The following is a 22,890-nucleotide window of genomic DNA, read 5'->3' as shown; positions in this document are numbered from 1 at the left end:
ATATACATACGAGTTATTTGACGATATGATGGAGTTTTGATATGAAATCACTTATACAGTGAAATTAAAACGTGGCTTTGTTCGTCGATTTACATGGACTTGATATTTTATTCTCATTCTTTTTTTTTTCTTCTCACAAGTATTGAATTATGTACAATTACTATTCCCTATTATCTTCTCAATTATTTAACGATATTTTCGTTTTATTTTTTCTTTTCTTTTCTTTTCTTTTGGATTTGATCTCATTTGGAAAGCATTTGCAGACCAGGAAAAATGTTGTCACCGGTGTAAGAGTTTTATAGCCTTAAAATTGCGAGTATTTTAGAACCTTTACATTTTAGTATCGCAGTGAAAATTCTAGGAATATATGAAATCCCCCAATCGTTTGCGAAAATTGTCCTCATGTTGTGGTAGCACAATGGGTACCTTTAATTATTTATAATAAATCTCTTCGTCGATTTTGACTGAATGAATATATATTTTTTTGTTCATGTTTATGGACGACGATCGGCGAGAGTCAGATATGTATAGTCAAATGTTTTTTTTTTATAATGATATGAATCGGATAATCGTTTAAAATACGTTGATCATTATTTTCGACTAATACCATCCGAGTTTTATTGTCCACTCCGAAAGTAAATTAATTTTGTGACCGTAGAGAGTATGCCTTAAACGAGGCCAAAATTTACCTAATGGAAAAGTGATTCGTAGTTTTGGTATCGCCAAACTTTACAGTCGCAAGATGGATAGTCGTACGTATAGTAAATATATACGTTGTTTGTAATTCTCTCTCTCTGTTTCTAGGAAATTGTTGGCCAACTACTTATTTGATAAGAACTTGCTTAAATTATAGCCGATGCTTATGGAGGTACAACGACGTTCGACACTTCATCACTTTCGAACTTAAATTTACAGTATGTTAATCGATTTAACGATAATATATACAGCGACACAACATCAGCTAACGAGTAACGATCATACGCGGTTTTTTTTTCTTTTTACTTTTCTTTTATTATACATAGAAACAGACACTCGAAATTTCGCCCGAACCCATTTATTTATCATTTATTCTCGTTGTTATCGTTCACACGAGAAATTAATCGATTTTTTATTCTATATTCTTTCTATATTATTTTCTCTCTCTCTCTCTTTCTCTCTCTCTCTCTCTCTATCTCTCTCTCTCTCTCTCTCCTTCTCTTTCAATCTTTTGAGAAATTATTTTTATACATTAAGATTTATAATCACTTTGAGCAAGAGTCTTATGTTAGACAGATTAAATTCATGTCATTTCGTTCGCATAAGATTAAATTTCGTCACATTTTCATCCACTTGCTGCCTGCCAAGCCTCCCTCCGACCGTTCCAAGGTTCCGTCGCAAAATATCACGTGGAAGCCCGATGTTTGTGACCTTATAAATTGAATTTTTCACACGAGGATAAATGCCCTTCGAGCCGCCTTCTTCTTCTTCTTCTTCTTCTTCTTCATCTTCTTCTTCTCCTTCTACTTTTTTTTCTTTTTTTTAAATTTTATTTCTGCTCTTCGTTTATGCAAATATACACGTTAGGTCTATATTTTCATATCGTTTTATTTTTTTTTGTCTTTTTTTTTTTCATTTTTTTCTTTTCAGGAAAATCAAGTCAAACAATGAAACAATTACAGGATGCAAAATGCACGAATTAATCATCAATGGTTTCGATGAAACCAAACGATGATGATTATATTAGATTGGTTTTAATGATCGCCCTACCTATGTTTAATTCATTTTATATGTACACGAGGAATAATCAGATTATCGTTAAATTTCATTCAATCGTCATGCGTACGCAAGTAGATTATTTTCAAAATAACAAATCAATATTCGAATTGCGTTTTATGAGATAGGGACACGCATGTATATTTTTATATGTATGTGTGTATGTTTGTGTCTGTCTGTCTGTTGCGTGTGTATGTGTATTTTTTTCGGATGAATGAATCATCATCGATCGCAATACAAAACATTATTACAGTAGTAGAAAAAACGCACGCGCATCTAAAGTTTAATTAGGTATACACGTATCGTAGTTAGCAGCATGTTATCGAAATGCGTGTACATACCCTGCGCTTTACGTGTAAAGGTCACTCGCGACAATAGTAACGAAATTGTTTTTTTCCTTTTCTTTTTCTTTTTTTTTTTTTTTTTTTTTTTTTTCTTCTTTTAATATTAATAAGTAACATTATCTCTCTCGTTTGTCCGTATTTATTCGTGTTCCGGTAAATGTCTTGTGTTTCCTTAGTTTTTTTTTCTTCTTTTAATTATCGATCTATGGTATAGAGTATGATATATGAGTTTATCGTCTTTCTTTTTTTGGCTATTGAGTTATATTCAGTTGAATTTTCTTTTTTTTTTTCTTTTTATTTTTAAAGTCGATGGTATTTTCACACTTACATTAGAAACATTTACTTTTTACATTGATAAAAATACGAAGACCTTCTTCTCGTGTCCAGAACCCGTCGAGCTTACTGGAAATAATTTTCGATGCTTTGGGAAGAGCACGTTACACCAATCTTACTCGTAAACTTTCTATCTCCCTCGGGTACATACTTTATTGTCGGATAGAGCGTTCTAACACCATTTGTTTCACTGCATTTTTCTGGTTATCTTTTTTGTTCTTTTCCTTTTCTTGTTCTTTTTTGTTTTTGTTTTTGTTTCTTCTTTTTTTTTTTTTTTCAAGGGATATGAGAGATTTAGCTTTCCAAACAAATTTCTAACGATCCTGCGCGCGCCCCGTTTCCCACCCCCAACCCTCCTCCCCGTTCCATTTTCCACCATAGAAGATATGTTTCATCGCGCATTTCAAATCATTTTCCTTCATCTTCTTCGTTTCTAATGCAATTTTTGCTAAATTTCCTCTCGTCGTATTTCTTTCTTCATTTTTAATTAAACAATCGTTTGTACCAGGCTGAGAAAAGAAATTTAATTTATTATTATAAAAGACCAGAGAGACTTGATTGAACGATAGTTTTTTTTCTTTCTTCCCTTTTTTTTTGTTTTGCACATGTAATGAGAATTCTGAAAGTAAAAAACCAGAGAGGCAAACAATAATTTAATCAATAATAATAATAATAATAATAATAATAATCAATTTTTCTCATAGATATTAATTTAGAATATAAGAAATTCAAGCGAGGCTGATAAGAATCGAGGTTTATAAATAGAAACTACAAAAGAAAGGATTTCTTTTGATATCGCAAATTGATCAGTTAACTTTAAAATCATCTTCTTCGTGCTTTTAAAAGCATGCGTCAGAATAGCATCAGGATATTTTTCGTTTCGTTTCGTTTCGTTCCGTTCCTCTCCCTTCCACCCTTTACTTTTTATTTCTTTCTCTCCTGTTTTTTTTTTTTTTACCCTATCTCTCGATTCATTTCGTTTTCTTTTCTTCCTTCGCTTTCTCATTCTCCTTTCCAACGTATATCTTGACGCGCTTCCTTCATCCATCTTCATTCGAGCCACCAGAAAAGGGGTCGTTCGAGAGCCTTTTATCTTTTCTCGCATTTCGTGGTCTGATACTTTCAGGCCTCGACGACGTGATTGGTAGGCTTACACGTAGTTACATTTACGTCTTTCGCCTTCCGAAGGTAAGGTGGGTCGATAATAATAATAATAATAATAATAATAAAAAGAAAAAGAGTATATGCGACAGCGTTTTGTTTTTAGCAATAAGAAAAATAAAGCATTGAAATATTTCCCATGATTTTTCGTTAAATAAAAATAATGATTATTAAACTTGAAGAGAGATATTCTATAAATGTAATTACTTATCCACGGATAGAAATTAAAAACGTTGCTATTGGAGATCATCGGTTCACAAAGTTGATAGTTAAAAGAAGAAAGTAAGAGAATAAGAGTTAGACAAAGAATAAGAGGTAAAAGATAAAGAGAAAGCGGAAAGATAGAAACTGAGAAAAGTTACATCGAGAAGGGAAAACAGAAGGAAGTAAGGAAAGTTCTCAGCGTCTTTTCGAAGATAGTAAGAGGAGGAGGGAGGGACGTTCGCAGAAACTCTCGAGGAAAGTTTTAGCAAGCTTGCGACTCCCTTTCCATTCAATGTCTTTCTTCTTTTTCCGTAAGAGATATCTTTGGTTATAGAGAGAAGGTATTTTGAAAACAATAGGGGCGGATCTTGTCTTTTTCTTTTCCATCGCGATTGTTTTAACGCGGTATACGTGACAAATAATATTTTTTGTTCTTCAACTTTCTCTCTTCTACTTTCCCTTTCTTTCTTTCTTTCTTTCATTCAAATTTCGTCGTTGGCTCTTTTCGCGACATTCCCCGTTATTTTTCGGCCTAAACACAGCTCTCAGGAAGCCTATTGGCCATTAGTCGACGTTTGATTGCTTCACCGTCGAGACATTCGCCAGCCACGACTACTCCTTGACCTCCACCTACGACAACACCTTGCGTATTGATACCGGTAATACCTCCAGCACCAACTACGACACCACCTTGACCGGTACCAACAATCACTCCGACTCCCGTAATCGGCATATTCGGTAGCACCGGTATCGTACTTCTCGAGGGTAACCTCAGTTCCGTTGGCCTACCGCTAAATTTGTGACAAAGCTCGTCTATACTTGGCGTAGGTCCGGGTGTTACCCAGTGTCCCGGGGGATACCCAGCTGGATAACTCGGTGGACTGACTTCGACGGGAATACCTTCTGAAACAGTAAACACGATACAATTTTATTTATACACACACGAATCTCCAATTAAATCGCTTTTCACGTCTCATACTGTATCATCGTATTTTTTATATCTTTTATATATTTATTCTATTTATTTTGATTTATCGTTTTATATCGTCAATTAAAATCTTGAAAAGCGATTTCCAAATCTACACGAATATTCCTTCCCTCGATGACAGGGAAATGCATTTCTAGAATGGCTGATCTATCGAACAACCTACCAAACTTATTTGGTATAACGTCAGGATCGGTCTCTACGGTCTGTTGGAGATTCTGCATAGGATATTGTTGTGCTGGTAGTTCACTAAGTTCGGCCGGCTTTTCGTGTCGCGGTTTCGAGATGCATTCCCTTCGCACTCGTATGACGACCGCCAAAATGATTACACTGATGCTAACCAAAGCGCCAACAATCACTCCAATTACCGGCGACAGAACGATTCCTGCGTCTTGTCCTGAAGCAAATAAACGGAAGATATTTCTACTATAGAAAATATTATAAATTTATTTATTATTACAAAAATATTTTCTTCAGAAAAACTTTGATCGATTATTACATTCGTATCAAAGTTCATGGTAGATTTTTATTATACGATAAACATCATATTTTTTCTTTTTAACGCGTTTATATACATATCTAAATATAGGGGTGGGGAGTGTAATGTATTATAATATTATCATGTAAGATTATTTTTAAACGATCTTGTTATTAGGAATATTCGTGATTCTTTCGTGAATTATTTATCATAGGAATACGTATGAGAAAAAGTAGTAGATTCGTTAGGTATTCACCTCGATCATATACTGCGTGCTTGTATTCGTTCTTTGTACTCGAAGTAATGCTCGGTCGAGCTTTCGACGCGAAACAAGAACGTTACAACGAGCTTGAGGATTAACTACGCTCTGTCACCGTGGAAAAGAAAACGACTGTTTACCGTCCTTCCGTGGTTATTTACCGTGCTTCATTTTTTCTCCTCTTTCATGCAACTCCGAAACGACGACGACGACGACCACGACCACGATTACCACTACCTCGACGACGACGATGATGATGATGACGAGAGAAGAGAGAAGAGAGAGAGAGAGACAGAAATAAGAGTTAAGCATACGTGCGTGTTAGACTAAACAGCATGGCCAGAACGAGAAGAGAAAAGCTCGTTTTATTCTTCGGCGCAAGGATTAAAACTACGTTTATTTTTTCTGTGCTTTTCACAATGTTCATTTGTTTTTAGAACAATTTACATCTGTGTGAATACGCGGCGCGCACGAGCTAACACCAAGGGAATGGTAGATGGGTATATACCGGGTTGTTTTTCAAATTTTCGACTAAATTTTAAGAGATACGAAGTAAAATGGTTATGAGAATGGAAAGAAAAAGAAAAAAAAAAAAACAAAATTAATAATAAAAATCAAAGCAAAATTAACGTCGAGTATTTTAGCCTGGAAAAAAAAGTTAAATTGATTGTATTTATTATTATCATTATTATTGCGTTCGCATTTTACTCGAAATTATTTGACACTTGTGGAATATTTTTTAAACGCGGAGAAGATAAGCATATTATTTCCTTTTTGTTTTTTTTTTCTTCTTCTTTTCTTTTCATTTCTTTTCATTTTAGAGAAAAATTTATCAAATAATATAATTCAAACAACTTTATTCACGAGAGAGATAATTCGCGTTATGAAATATATTCCGTTGTTTGGTTGCGTATAAATATGCCTACCTAAAACAAATCTTTTTTTTTTTTTTGTATATTCACGTTCTGCCCCCCGTTCTAATAAGTTTATTTGAGATTGGCAGTAAAGAAGAAAGAAGATTGCGATTATCCGAGATATATACTTCTTTATAACGAAAATACGAAAGTTGGGGTTATTCTAGTGCGTTACATTTATTCTCTCTCTCTCTTCTCCTCTCTTTTTTTCTTTTTTTTTTGCCCGGCTTCAATCGCAAAACTTTAATGAGAAAGATTAATTTATATCTCTAGCCCATGTACGTAGGAACAGAGACAAACGTCCAAGAATCACCCCGTAGAACAAGGTGGTCGAGAGTGAGTGAGAAAGAGAGAGAGAGAGACAGATAGAGAGAAAGAGAGAGAGAGAGAGAGAGAGGGAAAGAGGAAAGAGAAAGAGAAAGATCTTTCCACAGTTTGTTTTCCGTGCACGATTCGTTCTCTAACTGTTTCAACGTTCGCGCTTGTGCTTGCGCGCGTGTGTTAGCATACACGTGACGTTCCATTTGATAGCGCATACCAAGCGTGGGACTGGGCCTGCTGCTTTTGTCGGATAATTAACAAAACTGTTTTCTTTCAGTACGAGCAGCCCAGTTGCGCTCACTGAGCTCTCTCTCTCTCTCTCTCTCTCTTTCTTTCTATATTTTTCTCTTTTTCTCTCTCTACGTAGATGTATACGAAAGACCAGAGAGTAGAATCACCGTGAAAGTGGATACAATGTTGCGTGGTGTATTAAACTATCCCTTTTCCCTTCTTCCACTTTTCTCCCTATCCCTTCCCCTTTCTCTTTTTCTTTCTTTCTTTCTTTCTTTCTTTCTTTCTCTTTTTCTTTCTCTTTTTCTCTTACGTTTCGACTTCATTTTCAAAAAGCAACGCCATTCCCTTCGTTTTTATTTTCTTTTTCAAGCAAAGCTAAACCGTCCAGCTTTTTTAGCGTCTAACTTTATACCCGCGAGCTTTCTATTGTCGTCCATTCCTCTAATACGTTCTCTTTTGTTAAAGACGATGTAACGAGAACGTTACATCCATTTCAAATATTAATTTTGTCCATTTTTTCTTGTTTTTTTTTTTGTCTTTTTTTTCTTCTTTTTTTTCGGTAAGTTTTTCCTTTCATATTATATCGGATTAGAATAAAAAATATATTTGTGTATCTTCATTTTGAGGAGTTTCATTTAACTAATTAAAAAATTCTTTCTTCGTAGTATCATTTGATGTTAAAGAAAAAGGAAGAAAAATAGGGGGGAGGGAAAAAAAAAGGAAGAAAAAATAGGAATATTGCTTAGAATGCATTAGCCTTTTACTCCTTCTCTTTGCAGCTTTAAGTGTTTTTATGGTTTTATCTTACAACGTTATTTCTCGGGAAGGGCATTAATGTAGAGTCTCTTAACTGATCGTTACTTTTCAGGTTGTTTGCTTTTTTTTTTATCCTCCTTTATGTAGCTTTTATGTAGCTTATCGTTGATGAGTGGCTATCTAACATTATTCCGATAATGAATCGATAAATGGGTAGAGATGATGTTCCAGTAAAATTAAAAATAAAAAAAAAAAAAAAAAAGAAAATAGAAAAGAGAGAGAAATGAAATAGAAAGAAATTTTAACAAAATAATGGATCAGATATTTCGCGGTTACGTAATTTCTTTTTCTCGTAGCAATTTTCGAACCGATGGTCAAAAGCTGAACTAATATTTTATCACGTCGAAAGATTAACAATGCGCGATAATATCCGATACCCTTGTAAAATTGCACTTAATGAATCATTCGTTAACGCGACGTGCAGGGAACAAAAGTAATCGTTCAACGTTATAACGATTTCCCTGTAAATATTCGCAAACATCGACCAGTAGGTACCGTATACATACATAGAGAGTACATGGCGGTTTATCAAAAAGAGAAGTGCACGCCTGTGGCCGACGATATGTATGCTTTAATCGAATTTGTTCGTAATACAATTAGTAAGTGTGCAAGGATAAAATGGATATGAACAAAATTTCGATAATGTTTACTTGATTTGTTTGATGTTATTAACTCGCATGAATTTTTACCGTAAGTAATCTTAACAATTGTATTCTTTTCATAAAACTAAACTATCAAATTATGTGATAGGTACTAGTAATAGTACTTTTTCGTTAGATTTCTAAGTAATTCTAAGTAATTTAAGAAAACAAGGGTTACGAACTCGTTAAATGTAAACGAGTGGATCATATAATGTAAGAGATGTTAGAATAGAATGGGAAGGAAAAGAAGAAGAAGAAGAGAGTTAACATTTGTAAAAGATGACTTTAATCAGTTGAAAAGGGTTGACGCTTAATGCACAAATTATTTGACGTCACGCGTCATGTTATACCGGACATATTTGTAGCTATTTTCTCATAGGGTATAAACCGGACCGTAAATGAAGATTCTAGGGATTTAAAGAAGCGCAAGAGACACGTTGAGGAGACGTGTAAGGGCATATAAACTCATCGACTCTCGTGGCATACAAGGAGAGTGCTATACAATTGACGCGTGCACCTTCCCCCAACGGAGAAATTTACGAAACGGAGATAAATGAGATTCCGAAGTGAGTCGTAGACAAGCACGAAAGATCTACATGAATGACGTTCTCTCTATTTTTGTCCTCTATTCTTGATCTTTTCTTCTTCTCGAGTGTTTCTCAGGCAATTTCATTTTTATGCAAAATGATACATGCAACGTACCTAACAAATATGAGAAGGATGATTATTATTCCATGAATTTCTTTTTCTTCTGCATTCTTTTGTTCATTTTCACGCAAACGTTCTTAATTATATTTATAATTAAAATCGCATAAAATTTTGATTGAATTAATTACAGATATAAATGGATTAATCGGATCGTTATTTGGCCCCATTAAAACAAAATAAATAATAAAGAATTCTTATTGTTACTTTGATCATCGACATAATTATAGTTGACTTATGCATATTCTATAGTCTAGAAAGTACTTTGGTAATTTTTTTTTTTTTTTTTTAATTAACTGTTAAGTTTAAATGAGTTAGAATAATTTTTCATTTGATTATTATATTCCAGTAGTTTGGCGCATTCTCGGAAAGGGCTTTCATGGCGGATAACAGGTAGGACTCGCCATCGTTTACTCTCCTAAGCTTCCAACAGTGTCTCGTAAAAGTTGCAATGGAAGTTTAATCGAGTTCCACACGAAGAAACGTCTGCCGAGCAGGGTAGTAAAGATAAACCGGATCTTACTGGCGATCCTTCGAGAAAGGACTAAGAGAATCCTCGAGGAAAGAGAAGATAGAAGATAGAAGAAGAGAAGAGAAGAGAAGAGATCGCATATCCCGGTGGAGTCTCGAATCCCAAGTTCATCGAAGTTTAGATCACTAATCGAGGTTGCCGTAGGGTCAGAACAGGCTCTGTGTCCGCTTCCGGTGCGAGTATTTGAGAAAAATTCCTTTAGGACGAACGAATAGTCCAACAAGAGCTCTTTCGAATCTTGAAAAAGCTATGGGGTCGAAAGTCGTTGAACTTTTTTTTCCTCCCACATTTCGAAGAAAGTGGATTCGAGTTTAGTAGATAATCTAAAACAGGAGTGACTAACTTTGTTCTATATATCAATTTTTTCTTCTAAAAGTGTGTCACGATCTAGGTATTTAAAAATCTTGTCATTTAACATATTCAAACGTGTGTCTTGTGTATAAATAGGTGATAATATGGGGGGGAGGGGATATTAAACCCGAACTTGATATTTTATTAATATTCATTAATTAAAAAGCCACAGAGAAAAGATGCAAATTAAATTTTAGTTTTTTATAATATAATTAGAGGGAAGTTTGCGTCTACATATCTCCAACCAAGCGTTCATAATTTGGTGTATATCCAAACGAAGATAATGAATTTTTAGTATGGGAATCAGTAAATAGAAAACGTTGTTTAGTTTTGATACGAACTTTATATATATGAAAAAATCGATTCACATAAATATGTAGATTTGGGACAAGAGTAAACATATTCGCTACATTTGGTGATATTGAGATATTTTTTTCTATTTACGTATTTCTAATAATCTTCTTGTGAAGTTTTTCCGAATTGTAAGTATTATAAATCAGTTTTTCAGTCTTATAATTGTATTTTTTAATTTTGTTAGTTTTTTTCAGTATTAAATGTATCAAAAAATGTCTCCTGTTGGCTATGATCAATCAAAAATCGTTTCACGATCGACGTATCGCTAATTTCTGATCTATAATATAAAAAGAAAAAAACAGTGGTAAGATTGACCACCTTTTTTGAGTCGTCGAAGAAGAGAAGAAGAAGAAAAAACTGATTACGACCGTAAACGAAGTTTGATATTATCGCGAGAACTTATTTTTCGATCTACGAGAAGGATTATTTCAGATTCCACGTCCTTATAGGAATTTGGAAGGATTTATATCCTAGGCGTATAATTGCTTACGATTAGATAAAATCGTTTAGATCTCTTCGCTCATAGAAAAAGTGAAAAAGTTTGTAGAGGAAGGATCGAAAACGATAGGTAAGTACCTACGTAATTCGAAGAGAAGAAAAAGGTAAAAAAGCTTTCCTTTAAGTCCGGCAACGGTGACGTTTCGGTTCTGGGGTTAAACGTAAGACGCTATTCAGGGTCATGTGGTCGGTTAAGTCACCAAGAATCCAGGCTTAGCCGAAGCTCAAATCCAACTTCGGCTCACCTGGATTAATTTTAACCTTAGGTCAACCCCAAATCGCTGGTACACAATCTTCCTTCCCCTCATGCTCTCTTAGCTGGCAAACTAACTTAGAGTCAGCCTCTACTTTCAATTAATGAAACCGGTAGTGCGAGTCTACTTATTTATTTTCCCGATTCTATCTGACCTTTTTTGAAAATTCTGAAATAATGATAAAACTTAAGATAAGGTCACACAAAAAAAAACTCGTTATTTGCAATCAATGTCATTATGGCTTTACATAATCTCTCGTTAGAAGGTATTTGCGTGGATACTCGAAGTTAATTGAGGATGTCAAGCTATGACGTCGAGAGTGGTTTGGTATCCTCTTAATAGCAATCAGCTAGACCAGTTTCGAGAGCCCATCATCGATCGGCTCGCCAACTGATCTCTCTCTCTTTCTCTCTTTCTCTCTCTCTCTCTCTCTCTCTCGCTCGCTCCCATTGAATATTGCATATACCTATACGCATGTGCTTAAGGGACTATAATGCTTTTGCATTGACACATACTTGTAATCAAAGAGCTATTATCAGTGTAATCTGAAAATGTAAAAAAGTCAAAGACTTTCGTTTTATTTCTAGAAAAAGTTCTAATGAATTAAGTAACGTTTGTAAATAAAATATGTAATAGGAAAATGAGATTAATCAACTACACTGTAGGATAATTGTAGATGTAATTACGTAAGCAAGCAAGCTTAATGGTTAGTAGTACGAATTCTGTTGAGAGACTGGTATATTTAATTAAGAAAAATAATATATTATTATTTTTGGGAAAAAGAGGTGGAAGAAATAGATGAAAGATTAGGAATTGGTTAGAGATTTGGAACATTTCGTTTACAATAATTGCTTATCTCAAAGGGATTGGCCGATCGACGGAGGCTCGAAAGGCTTAAGGCCAGCTATCCTAATCTCTATTATTGTAGCAACGAGCGTAGCCTTGGTGAGGATAGAGCCCTATATCCGATGCGACGTTATCTCTTCGTTTTCCTCTTCCTCATCCTCCTCTTTCATCTCCCCCTTATCGCCCTTTCCTTCCTTCCTTCCTTCCTTCCTTCCTTCCTTCCTTCACCGACTTTCGACTAACTTCTCTGATTTCGCATTAATTCGAATAGCCGCGAGCCATGATTTCGTCTCCAAAATTATTCCATTTAATTCCTACTCTCACAACTATTCTTGTTCTTATCGAAGTGGACGGATCACGAGTTTGATACGTTGCCGGCAGGTATTTATGCCAGTTTGTAGATCGATCAGGATACCCTTGTTCAATTTTGGATTATATACGATTGAATTAGCGATTTACGATGACACTATAGAAATTAATTCGCCTTAATAATTTCACTATAATTTGCAATCCTTTTGTATCTATTTACAATTGATGTATCACATTTAATCGATTTTTTTTCTTTCGTAAAATGTAACCCATACAAAAATTGCAGTCATTTCATTAACGGACGTGACACGTTTTGATAACGCGTAAGTAAGAGGAGTTTCGGAGTGCGATAATTAGAGAAAATTAGATTCCGGTTAGATTTTGTTAGTATAGTGAGTATAATACGTAAGAAACGTTATGATATAGATACTCTCTTGTATTAGTTTAACACGGAAATGCTACTGCATTTGACGTTCTCCAGCTTTAGTCGCGACACTTAATCCGGAAACTCTCAAGAAATTCTAGCATCAGACGTCAAATCAAAACCGTTTCTCTGTTTCTGTTTCTGACTTCGAGTCCGATAGTTAGCAGGAAAGATTAGAAACGACTTAATGGTTTCCGAATTTTGAATAAAATAAGACGTTTATATAAGATAAGACTTGTCATATGATATAACCGATTTGTAATTTTTATAATTTTTGTAATTTTTTTTCTTATATTCGAAGAAAATACTATATTTCGGGAATAAGTGCTCAAGTATTATACTACCATTTCCGAAATCATATTTCGTCTAAGTAAGTATTATCCGGCAATGGACCAGGCGATCTTGCGATTTCATTAATTAACCGATTATTATCGTGGTAATTTAAGACTTCATATCCGCGATTCAACGCTTAAGCTAATTTCTGCGACATTACACTGTTCACTTCGTTGATTGTCTCTAGTATAATTATCGCAAATTGAATTTTCCTATTCGCAGGCGCACGAGGTGTTAGATCCGGTTAGCGAAATTGAGCAAATTCGTATCGAGCAAGCTATCACTACTATAGTCTTACCCCTCTCTTTTGTTAAATCAAACTGGATCATCCTATATTGAGGACATACTATCATGAGAATACGTTGTTCGATAGATAGAAGATCTCTATATATATATATTTCTGTGTTATTTGATCGAATAGTAGCTGTTCATTTAGCTAATTCCGAATAAAAGGAGCTTAACATTCTACACTGGATATATTTATATATATATATATATATATATAACATGATAGGGAACAATATTATAATAATAATCTTTAAGAGACAGGATGTCTTTGGAAGGGGTCAAAGGAGATTACTATCACCCTTTTGTTAAGTGCTAATAGTGCCATTAGAACGATCGGAGCGAACAAAGGTGGGGTAGCGACAGAATGAGAGGAAGAAAAGGTAGAGGTAGAGAAAGAGGGAAAGAGTCAGAGGGAGAGAGAGAGAGAGAGAGAGAGAGAGAGAGAGGGAGGGAGGGAGCTTAGGGAGCAATGGAAGCATTATTTAAACGAAGGACCATTTCTCCTATGCTTGTGGGTTTGGGTACGCGGAAATCTTACCGCAACGGTATCGCATTAAGCAATGTAGAGGCGTGGACTAAGAAAGGAAAAAATTTGTACCAAGGTTTTTAGGAATGTTAAGATTTTATTAGATAAAAAGGCAAGCACGAAAATCTATACTTTTCACTTAATTTTCTTTTTTGTTCTTTTATTCTTACCACATAATCTCAGCTTGGCGTTTCGCTTAATTCCAAACTATATTTAGAAACGAGCTTAGAAACTCGAGAATGGGTTGTTATGATACTTCCTGTAGCATTATGTTGTTACGAATAGTACTGTTGGGTGGTGTTAGTGGCTAACGTTTGTTGGTGGGCAACAGTTTGAGGAATTTCTAGGGCGTTTCCTAGTTTTCTTCACAATTGCGATATCACTTTGCGGAAATGGACATGCATGTATAGTATGATTCATAAATGTACGGAGAATTCATGTTTCCGGTAGAGTCCATTTACGTTAGGAAAAAAGGAAAAAAAAAAGCACAATTTTGCTCGAACGAACATTGATAATTGATAAGTTTGTGAAAGATTAAAGGAAATATTGATACCTTAACACACGATAAACGTTATTATTTGTTGATGCATTTTAACGTTTACAAATATTTACAATATTCACGAGGCAAGATTGTATTATATATTTCAAACATTGTTCATTTGACTTTCGTATCGTACAGTTTAAATTGCGTCAAATTTATCGCGATTGATTGACCGTGCGTTTTCCTTTAAATCTCCTGTAAATTTGAAATCGTTGTCGTATATATATATATAGTAAATTCTGTTTATTTTCCTTGTAATTAAATTGACGTTGTGTATGAGAAAGTGAGAAAGTGAGGGGTGAAGAGAGGAAATAGAAAGAAATAGATTAGGTAGGGTACTTTTCGTTGTCGGTATAGGTAGAATGGTCAGTATCAAATTGGCGAGAAACGTTTATCTTGTTCTTTCTAATAATAAAGCTATGCTTTAGCAGTATGACCATCATGTTTTTGTTATATAATTTACAGTGGGTACGATAACTCGAGGGTGAAACGTGACTTCCGAAGGCAAGTGCAACGCGAAACCGACGTGAGCGCGGTTGGCACGAGTCCAAAAGTTATAAATAGTTTTAACAGGGCGCGTTTGTTGGTTAATATCGTATACCACTGCCACTTTGATAACGGCCGCTAACCGCTCGGTATATGTACGTAGCTACTTTGACTCTTCCTTTATCCATTTCTCTCTCATTTTCATTCTACCTTCTCTATCTTTCTCTCTCTTTCTCTCTCTCTCTCTCCCCCTCTCCCTTTCCCGTTTACGCGTACACTTCGACATACTTACGTCTATACAAACTCACATGAACGAAGGGAATAATTATACAAACATAACATATCACACGGGGATGGTGAATACAGTTGAAAAGTGTTTCGTGACTTTGTCTTTGACGATAGAACGTTCCGTTCGACGATTTGAAAAACTCGGTATATATCTCGGTTATAATTGCGAGAACAGTCGTTAGTTGTTAATGAAAAAGTAATGGGGTTTGAGAAATAACGATACAGAATAAAATCATAAGAACGATCGATTCACTATATTACAAAATTTTGATCGAAAAAACGGAACCGGACGAAGATTTGTGGTTCGGTTAGACATATCGGTTAACAAAATAATAGTTTATTTAATCGTCTTGTTATCTCATTTTCTATATAATGTTGAAATATATTCTAAATATATTTATATATTTGAGAAGGGTCGTCTATGATCTTTTTAAACTTTCATTATTCATCCCTTTCAAAAAGGACTAATTGCATTCTCATTTAATTCCTCGTCCGGTTGCACTGATGTAGTCGGTAGAAAAAAGGAAAGAAATGTAACACGGTGCGACATTTTTTTGCGATTCAAAAAGAAAAAGAAAATAAAAAAGAACGAGGTAATGAAGGTGTGGAAGGAAAGCAAAAGAAGAAGAAAAAGAAGAAGAAGATGATGAAAAAAAAAGGAAAAGTAAGAGAAGTTCCGCTAATTATATCTCTCTGGCGTGGACCGTCAAAAAAAGGAACGTTCCCCGCGCAGAACGACGAAATAAGTTGGCGGAGGTGTGCGATAAAAAAAGTCTTCTCTGTTCCTCTGCCGAGAGAAGGACGTCGACGAAGGCGTCGTAGTTTTAAGGGGAGTCTCTGCTCTCGACGCAACCAACGCTAGGCAGCTTTCAACTTGAACGTCCTGACGAGAAGAAGAACCTGGACGTTTAGCTCTGGAGGGAAAGAAAGAAAGAAAGAAAGAAAGAAAGAAAGAAAGAAAGGAAGGAAGAGGAAAGTCGAAAGAGGACGGAGGGATGGGAAAAGAAAAATGACGACGAGGGTAAACAGAGTTAAGTGAAGTTAACGGCGAAGCAAGAAGAGCGGCAAAAATGACCCCGGGAAAATTACCGCACGCGAAACGGCTTAATGTCTAAAAAGACGAAAGAAAGAGGGGAATAGGGCATCAGAGTGGGGTCATGATAGTGCCAGTGTTAGAAAGAGAAAAAGAATAAAAGAGGAAGAGGGAGGAGAGTAGCTAGAGCCGCTTAATGACCATCCGGTACATTCGTATCTCTTCTAGATGGCTCCCTTTTTCTCTTTCTCTCTTTCTATTTCTTTCTCTCTTTTTTTTTTTCTCTCTCTCTCTCTCTCTCTCTCTCTCTTTCTTTCTCTTCTATCTCCTCTTTACACCCTTCTACTTTTCCTCCAACTCGTTCTTTCATTCTTTCTTTCTTTCTTTCTTGCTTGCTTTCTTTCTTCCTTTTTTTCTTCTTGTTTTTTTATTCTTTTCTAGGTTTTCCTCGGTTACGGAGTTGGGCACTGCTGGAACCATTATCTGTAATTGCTTTCCTTAATTCGACGCCGGTTCGCTGCATTAGCGTTAGAAAATATTCATGGTACGTATTGGAACAAGAAGAACGGTTAATAATAACTTCACTTAAATGACACGACGATATATTATATATAAATCGAAATGCAATTTACCGAAATTCGCAGTTATCTTCATAGAGGCTTCTATTATAGACAATATATATTCAATTTCAATTACCTGATTTGTGTAAAAATGATTGATCTTTGACTTATTTCGAAAATGGTTCGAAAATGTCGTTGGATTATCGTTATATTATAAATTATATTACAGTAGTATCTTACGAATGCACATCATAGTTATCTATATAAATAATGCAATATATTTATGTAGGAAACAGATAGAGAGAGAGAGAAGGAAACGGATGTAGTGCGTTGGTAGTTTGGTAATGTTGTCTCGTGAGGGTGGGTTATTCGTCTTACTTACTCCCAACCGTTGACACCACCCACAGGAGCAAGCCCATTCGTTTCCCAAAAGAGGCACCAACCATGTGTGATCCCGAGGGAATCCTTGGAATACGGTAACACGTTGTCGATCGAGGAAAGTCGTCGACTGTTACTTACTAATCTCACTAAGATCTTGAACAGTCAAGAACGTTACATGAACATCGAATGTTACCAGTCGATACTTTTCCCGTATTTAAGGTTATATCTCTTAGGGGTTGGTTTGGGCAACATACGGATCACTGTGGGCTACGTTTCTCTCGTTCCGGTTGACCGGTCTACCCGTTTGCTTGCTTGCTTCCTTGCTTGCCTGCAGTCGTGCTAACTCAGCTGGTTGAACGTGGCACGTGATAGGAAATTATTCATTCTGTCGTAAGGCGGCTTACGTACATTATATCCAGCCGCTTGTTTTTCATACGATCTTAGATAAAGCACCATTTCACAGACTCTTCTAAGCTACGTCATCCTCGCATTGTTCACTTTCATAGGGTAACGTTAAACGTATTTGCGATCTGTTTTCGACGTGATAAATTGTCTTGGAAGCGTACGAAGTAATACCGAGCTCGGTTTTACTTTTGTCCCATGTCATTTGACATAGGTTACCAAAAGAATGGAATATACGTGATATGTAGTATCAGTCATATAGTGAAGATAATTTGCGGATTTCTTTAGGAAAAAAAATTAAAAAAGGATTATCCAAAATACCTACAAGTATTATACTAGGTATGATATAATACGAATTAGACACACACACACACACACAAACAAAACATATAAGAATAGGAGATAACAAAATACAAAAAGCTCACTTACCAGTCCGTTTTTCAGCATCTCTATACGTAACTTCACTGAGAATTGCTGGTTGGCTTCGGCCTTTGGCATTTACAGCATAAACCGCGACGTGAACGCCAGCCTCAACCGACGCTTCCAGACCCGAAAGCGCGAAGGATGGTTCCTCGGTGTTGGTAACGTTATAGAGAGGCTGGATGGTCGACAGGAAGTCAATATCGCCATGATAGACCTCTAACACAAATTTCTGCGTCAGTCCGCCATCGTATCCGGCCACGCATTTCACTTCCACGCTCGTATACGTCTGATTGGCCAATGTGCAATTTCGAACGGAAAATGGTTTTCCTAGAAAAGAATATTTGTACGTATTTGTAATACGAAGTAATATGAAATATTAAATAATTATGTATGTTGTGTGGAGAAAAGAATTTATAGTTTCTTTTTTTTCTACCCTCTCGTATTGTCAAAAGATCTATCTTTTATTATGTCTGTCGATAAAGAAGAAGAAAAAAAGAGAAAACGTACTTTTATGAATTTTTTATTACTCATATTCATTACACATTATTAGCCCCATTTATGAAACTTTTTAATTTCACGAAATACGATATTACTTTATCCCTCTTCGTATAGGAAACGTTTGTAATCTTGAGTTATGATTTTCATCAAAGCGCATTTATCATACCGAATGAAATTTATTACGATAAATGTGTCCTGATTTTGACGATAATTGATGCAATTCTCTGCACATTTTTTATATATTATATATATAATTTTATTTTTATTTTATTTTTTGCAAGGAAAAAAATTCTTACAGATTTAACTATTTATAAAATAATTCTTGTTTTCTTTTTTGTACTACGTATAATATTTTGGTTATTTTTCCTGTTTTTATATTTTCTCTTTAGGCAGTTTTCATTTATTTTGATTTTAAACGGACGTTGACGCTGAAATTTAACCCGTTCGGTACTGTCACATCTATTTCCATCGCAACCAAACAATTTTCATGTATAATAACGATAAAGGCGTTAAGCATAAAATTTGTATCTACTATCAAAATATCGCATATACAAATATTCCTTTACTATGTATATTTATATACATATATGTATACATACACGTATACATATTTAAAGGAAAAGCTTTAATATCAAAGCGAGTACATGTTTGAAAAAGCGAATTGAAGGTAGGTTATACCTAGTTCGATTCACCAAGTAGAAATATTGCGAATCGCAGAGTTTATTATTTCCGTTTTAATATCCGTTTTGAGCGTGTATTTATATAACATTGTATGGTGTTACGAATATCATTTTTTTTGCTTTTTTTTTTTTTTCTAACTACTTTTTTCTTTTTTGTTGCGCATACGATATTCTCGATAACGTTTCCTTTTCGAGAACGTGGTTTGCGCAAAATTTATTTCGATGTAGCATGTAATAAATAATAGGGAATTCTTTGGAGTAATTTACAGGTCAGCACGTTTTCTTGCCGGGTTGCCGTCTCTTCGCATTTTATTACACTACCTTTTTTCACCCTTCTCGTTTCTTTTTCCTTTCTTTATTTCTCTCTCTCTCTCTCTCTCTCTCTCTCTCTCTCTCTCTCTCTCTCTCTCTCTCTCTCCTTCCTCTCGCGAGAAAAGAAATCCTCGAGAAAGGACGACACTAGGGATATTCGAATAAGAAGAAGAAATTGCTAACCGATACCAATATAATGGTAGGCTGAAAATAATTTCGTTTCGAAAGTAAGTATAATAGCAAATGCAAAGGAAAAAAGGTTTCTCTGGAAGATATTTGGAAACTAGGACGAATGAAATGGGAACGATGAATTTTCCGATACACGGGACAACAAAATAAGAGGGGAGAGATAAAAAGGTGAGAAAAAAGTGGTTGCCTGTTTTATTTTCTAGCCCACAATTTCACCCACACGGAAGCATATTCGTCAATGTCAATAGTTCGTCGAGTGATCGTCGCGTCAACGTCAGTGTTGATCGCGCTTGGAAAAACGACGAAATTTTAGTGGAAAGTCCGGCGGTGAGGATTAACGTCACCATGACGTGTGATGATAGGTTGACTCTGTTGCACTTGCAATGATCCCTACCAGACTTTATGAATGGAATAAATCCTTCACATTAAGAACATGAAAAATTCTCAAACTATTATTTCATTGTACCGTTTGATTGTTTTTTTTTTTTTTTTTCATTTATTTCTTTTAATTTTTTTGTTTTTGTTTCCTTTTCTTTTTTAATGAATAACAATGTTACACCATCACTGTTAATAAGGGACGTTAGAAGGAACGAGATTATTTGTGCAGTTGTCTGAATATACTCATGATTATCGTACTTTTGCTAGAATTGTTTCAATTAACACGTAAAATGGAAAAACGAAGAAATAAAACGCTTGCGGTGGATGCGATTTCTCTTGATATTCTCAAATAGGAGGAATTATCCGTAATGGAAGAGGAATTAACTGGGACGATCCCCGAATAATTTACAAGCGTTAAACTTTCGCATCCGTAACTCTATAATGTTGGATAACTATTTACATCGCCACACATACCTTCAAATATTTTCGGTACGGATGGTAAAACGAGAAAGTTTAATAAGTGTAAGGATATATATGTCCTTTCTTTTCTTTTAAATATATATTTATTTTTCTTACTTTGGAAATATAGTAAATCTTTTTATATTATTAATTTATCAATGAACACAAAGAAAATGATTTTTTTATATTATGTAAATTTTGATCAAATTAAATGTCGAATAATCTGTATATTTGAATATGTTATATATGCTTTAAAAAATCTTCTTTACTTTTGGTAGAAGTATTATAAGGTTTTCTAAAGAACAGTTATATACTTACTCATGGGAAAATAAAATTTTGAGTACTGTTTCGAAGTAATTCCACCTCGTAATGACTATGGGTACGTTCACGTAAAGCAATCAAATAACTTGAAACGAAATTCAATTTTCTGTATGGAATTGATTCAGCACCGATGGAGTACAGAAACGGTGAGTCCTCGTATCAAGTACGTGAAACTTTTCTACTTTGTAAAATGCTTTTAGGATGATTTCCTTGGAGCTATGTAGGTATAGGTACTTACCTATGTACAGATATACCTACGTAAGATCTAGAATCGGTCAAAACCACGGTCTGATACAGATTTCATATATTTAATATATTTAATTAAAACCCTGCGGTCTCGTAGTAACGGTGTTTATAACACTTCCGGCATTTTATTAATGGATTATGCTCGAAGAACAAACCAACTAACATTTTCAACCAGCTAAATTAATTTCAAACAAATGATCAAAAGTTCGTTTTAATTTATACTTTATACCTTTCCTATCCAGATATAGATTTTGTATAGAATTAAATAATTGTTTTGGGAGAACGCCGATAACTTTAATTGAAAACTTTTACGTATATATTAACCCATTAAATATCGATTTCATTTGAAGACATTTTTAACTAATTCAGTCTGCCAATAACTTTCGTAAAATACATTTCTCGAATACTTTTAAGAATGTTTACGTATATCTCAACGCAAATTCGATTTATTTTTTCTCTTCGCGTATTGATACATCATTCGCGTTGAAAAATAAACAAACAGACTTTACGTAAAAACGAAGAAGTTTACATACCTACAGCTCTTAAATATTTTTGTTCAAATTCATTTAACTTATTATATATATATCGTATTTCATTTTCGTAGATGATAAGATAAAAAACTGTAAGAGACGAATATTCTATGTGAAAAGAATGTATTCGGAAATTCGGTGAAACACGTTTGCGATTAAAGGGTGTACGTGGTTTGGAACTATAAATCCTTTGACGACACGGATCGAACGAGAGGAATTAGCAAAATGGAGTAGGAGGCAGGGAGGAAGGACAATGTAAAATGGAGTTCTGCCGTGGACGTTTCCCTTCGCTTTGGTGGTAAGGAATTTACGATTTGCAAGGTCCGTGTGCTCGATGCTTGTCCGTTAAATACTTACCAGCAGCTACCAACTGGAAGAGACACGGTCTCGCTTGGGTACCGACGAGATTGTCCGCCCAGCAGGAGAGCGTTCCGTAATCCAGCTCGGTAGTTGGCGTGTAATTTAACACGCTAACGCCACTCGACTTCTCCATCGAGAACCTTGCAGGTGAGACCTCCAAGGTCTCGCCGCTATTGTTGAACTTCCAGCGAAAATTATGAGCTGGTGGATCGGCTTCGACCCTGCAAGCAATGTCCAAAGATTCGCCTCTCGATGCTCCGACCACTATGATCCTGTCGTCCTTACAAACTGGCGCGACTGTGAAAATCAAAAAGTGGAAAACAATTGAACAAATGATTTCACAATCTTATCCGTATTTTCATTTGATTAAGTTGTATGAATATCTAGGGGAAATAGTAATCTCTTAGATGAATCAATTGAAGCTTTAGATTTCCGAGGGAGGGACAACGATCAAAGTCAATAGGTTGGTTAACATACGTTGGTTAACCGTGTTCGTATGGAGAGGAACAGTAACGTGGCGGAACTCGCAATACCACGATCATTGTCAGGAAGTAACAGGTTAACGACGGATCGCCGGAACGTTGGGTTTCGATCAATTAAGATCCATTCGCTTTGATTCCAATCACGTAATGAACTTCCCCGGAGAGAAACACAGATGTTAGGTAGGTAGGTAGGTAGGTAGGTAGGTAGGTAGGTTGGAAGCGAATCGCTCCTTTAATCGGCATAGGTTTGCAATTTACAATCGATTCTCGATGCGATGCAATTCTAAACGAATACGACGCCACGCAATTAGACATTATATTCTAACGTTAAATAAATGTTATAAAATAAGTATTATATATGCGTATCTATCTAACATAACATCCATTTTGAAAAGTTAATCGAGCCGAACGAATCTCGCGTTAATCGAGTTTCTCGATAAACTTTATCGACGAGTATCA

General features: G+C 35.2%; 1 protein-coding gene across 3 annotated transcripts in view; it reads right to left on the bottom strand.

Annotated features, from left to right (window-relative positions):
- Nucleotides 1-130: 130 nt before the first annotated feature.
- The window catches only part of LOC106787222 (hemicentin-1), a 300,901-nt gene continuing 278,141 nt past the window's right edge, over nt 131-22,890 (bottom strand). For 2 of the 3 annotated variants that reach the window (XM_014749414.1, XM_014749423.1), the window contains 4 exons: nt 21,947-22,246; nt 17,983-18,303; nt 4,946-5,176; nt 131-4,697 (listed from right to left, as the gene is read on the bottom strand). In XM_014749414.1, the coding sequence (XP_014604900.1) occupies nt 4,327-4,697; nt 4,946-5,176; nt 17,983-18,303; nt 21,947-22,246 (1,223 nt within the window). In that variant the 3' untranslated portion in view covers nt 131-4,326. The remainder of the gene's footprint in view (nt 4,698-4,945; nt 5,177-17,982; nt 18,304-21,946; nt 22,247-22,890) is intronic. The other variant, XM_014749431.1, reaches the window with a different exon arrangement.

The sequence above is a fragment of the Polistes canadensis genome, unplaced genomic scaffold, assembly GCF_001313835.1.
Source record: "Polistes canadensis isolate GaletaPanama2010 unplaced genomic scaffold, ASM131383v1 scaffold_4, whole genome shotgun sequence".
Lineage (NCBI taxonomy): Eukaryota > Metazoa > Arthropoda > Insecta > Hymenoptera > Vespidae > Polistes > Polistes canadensis.
This window is presented reverse-complemented; position numbering and strand designations above follow the sequence as displayed.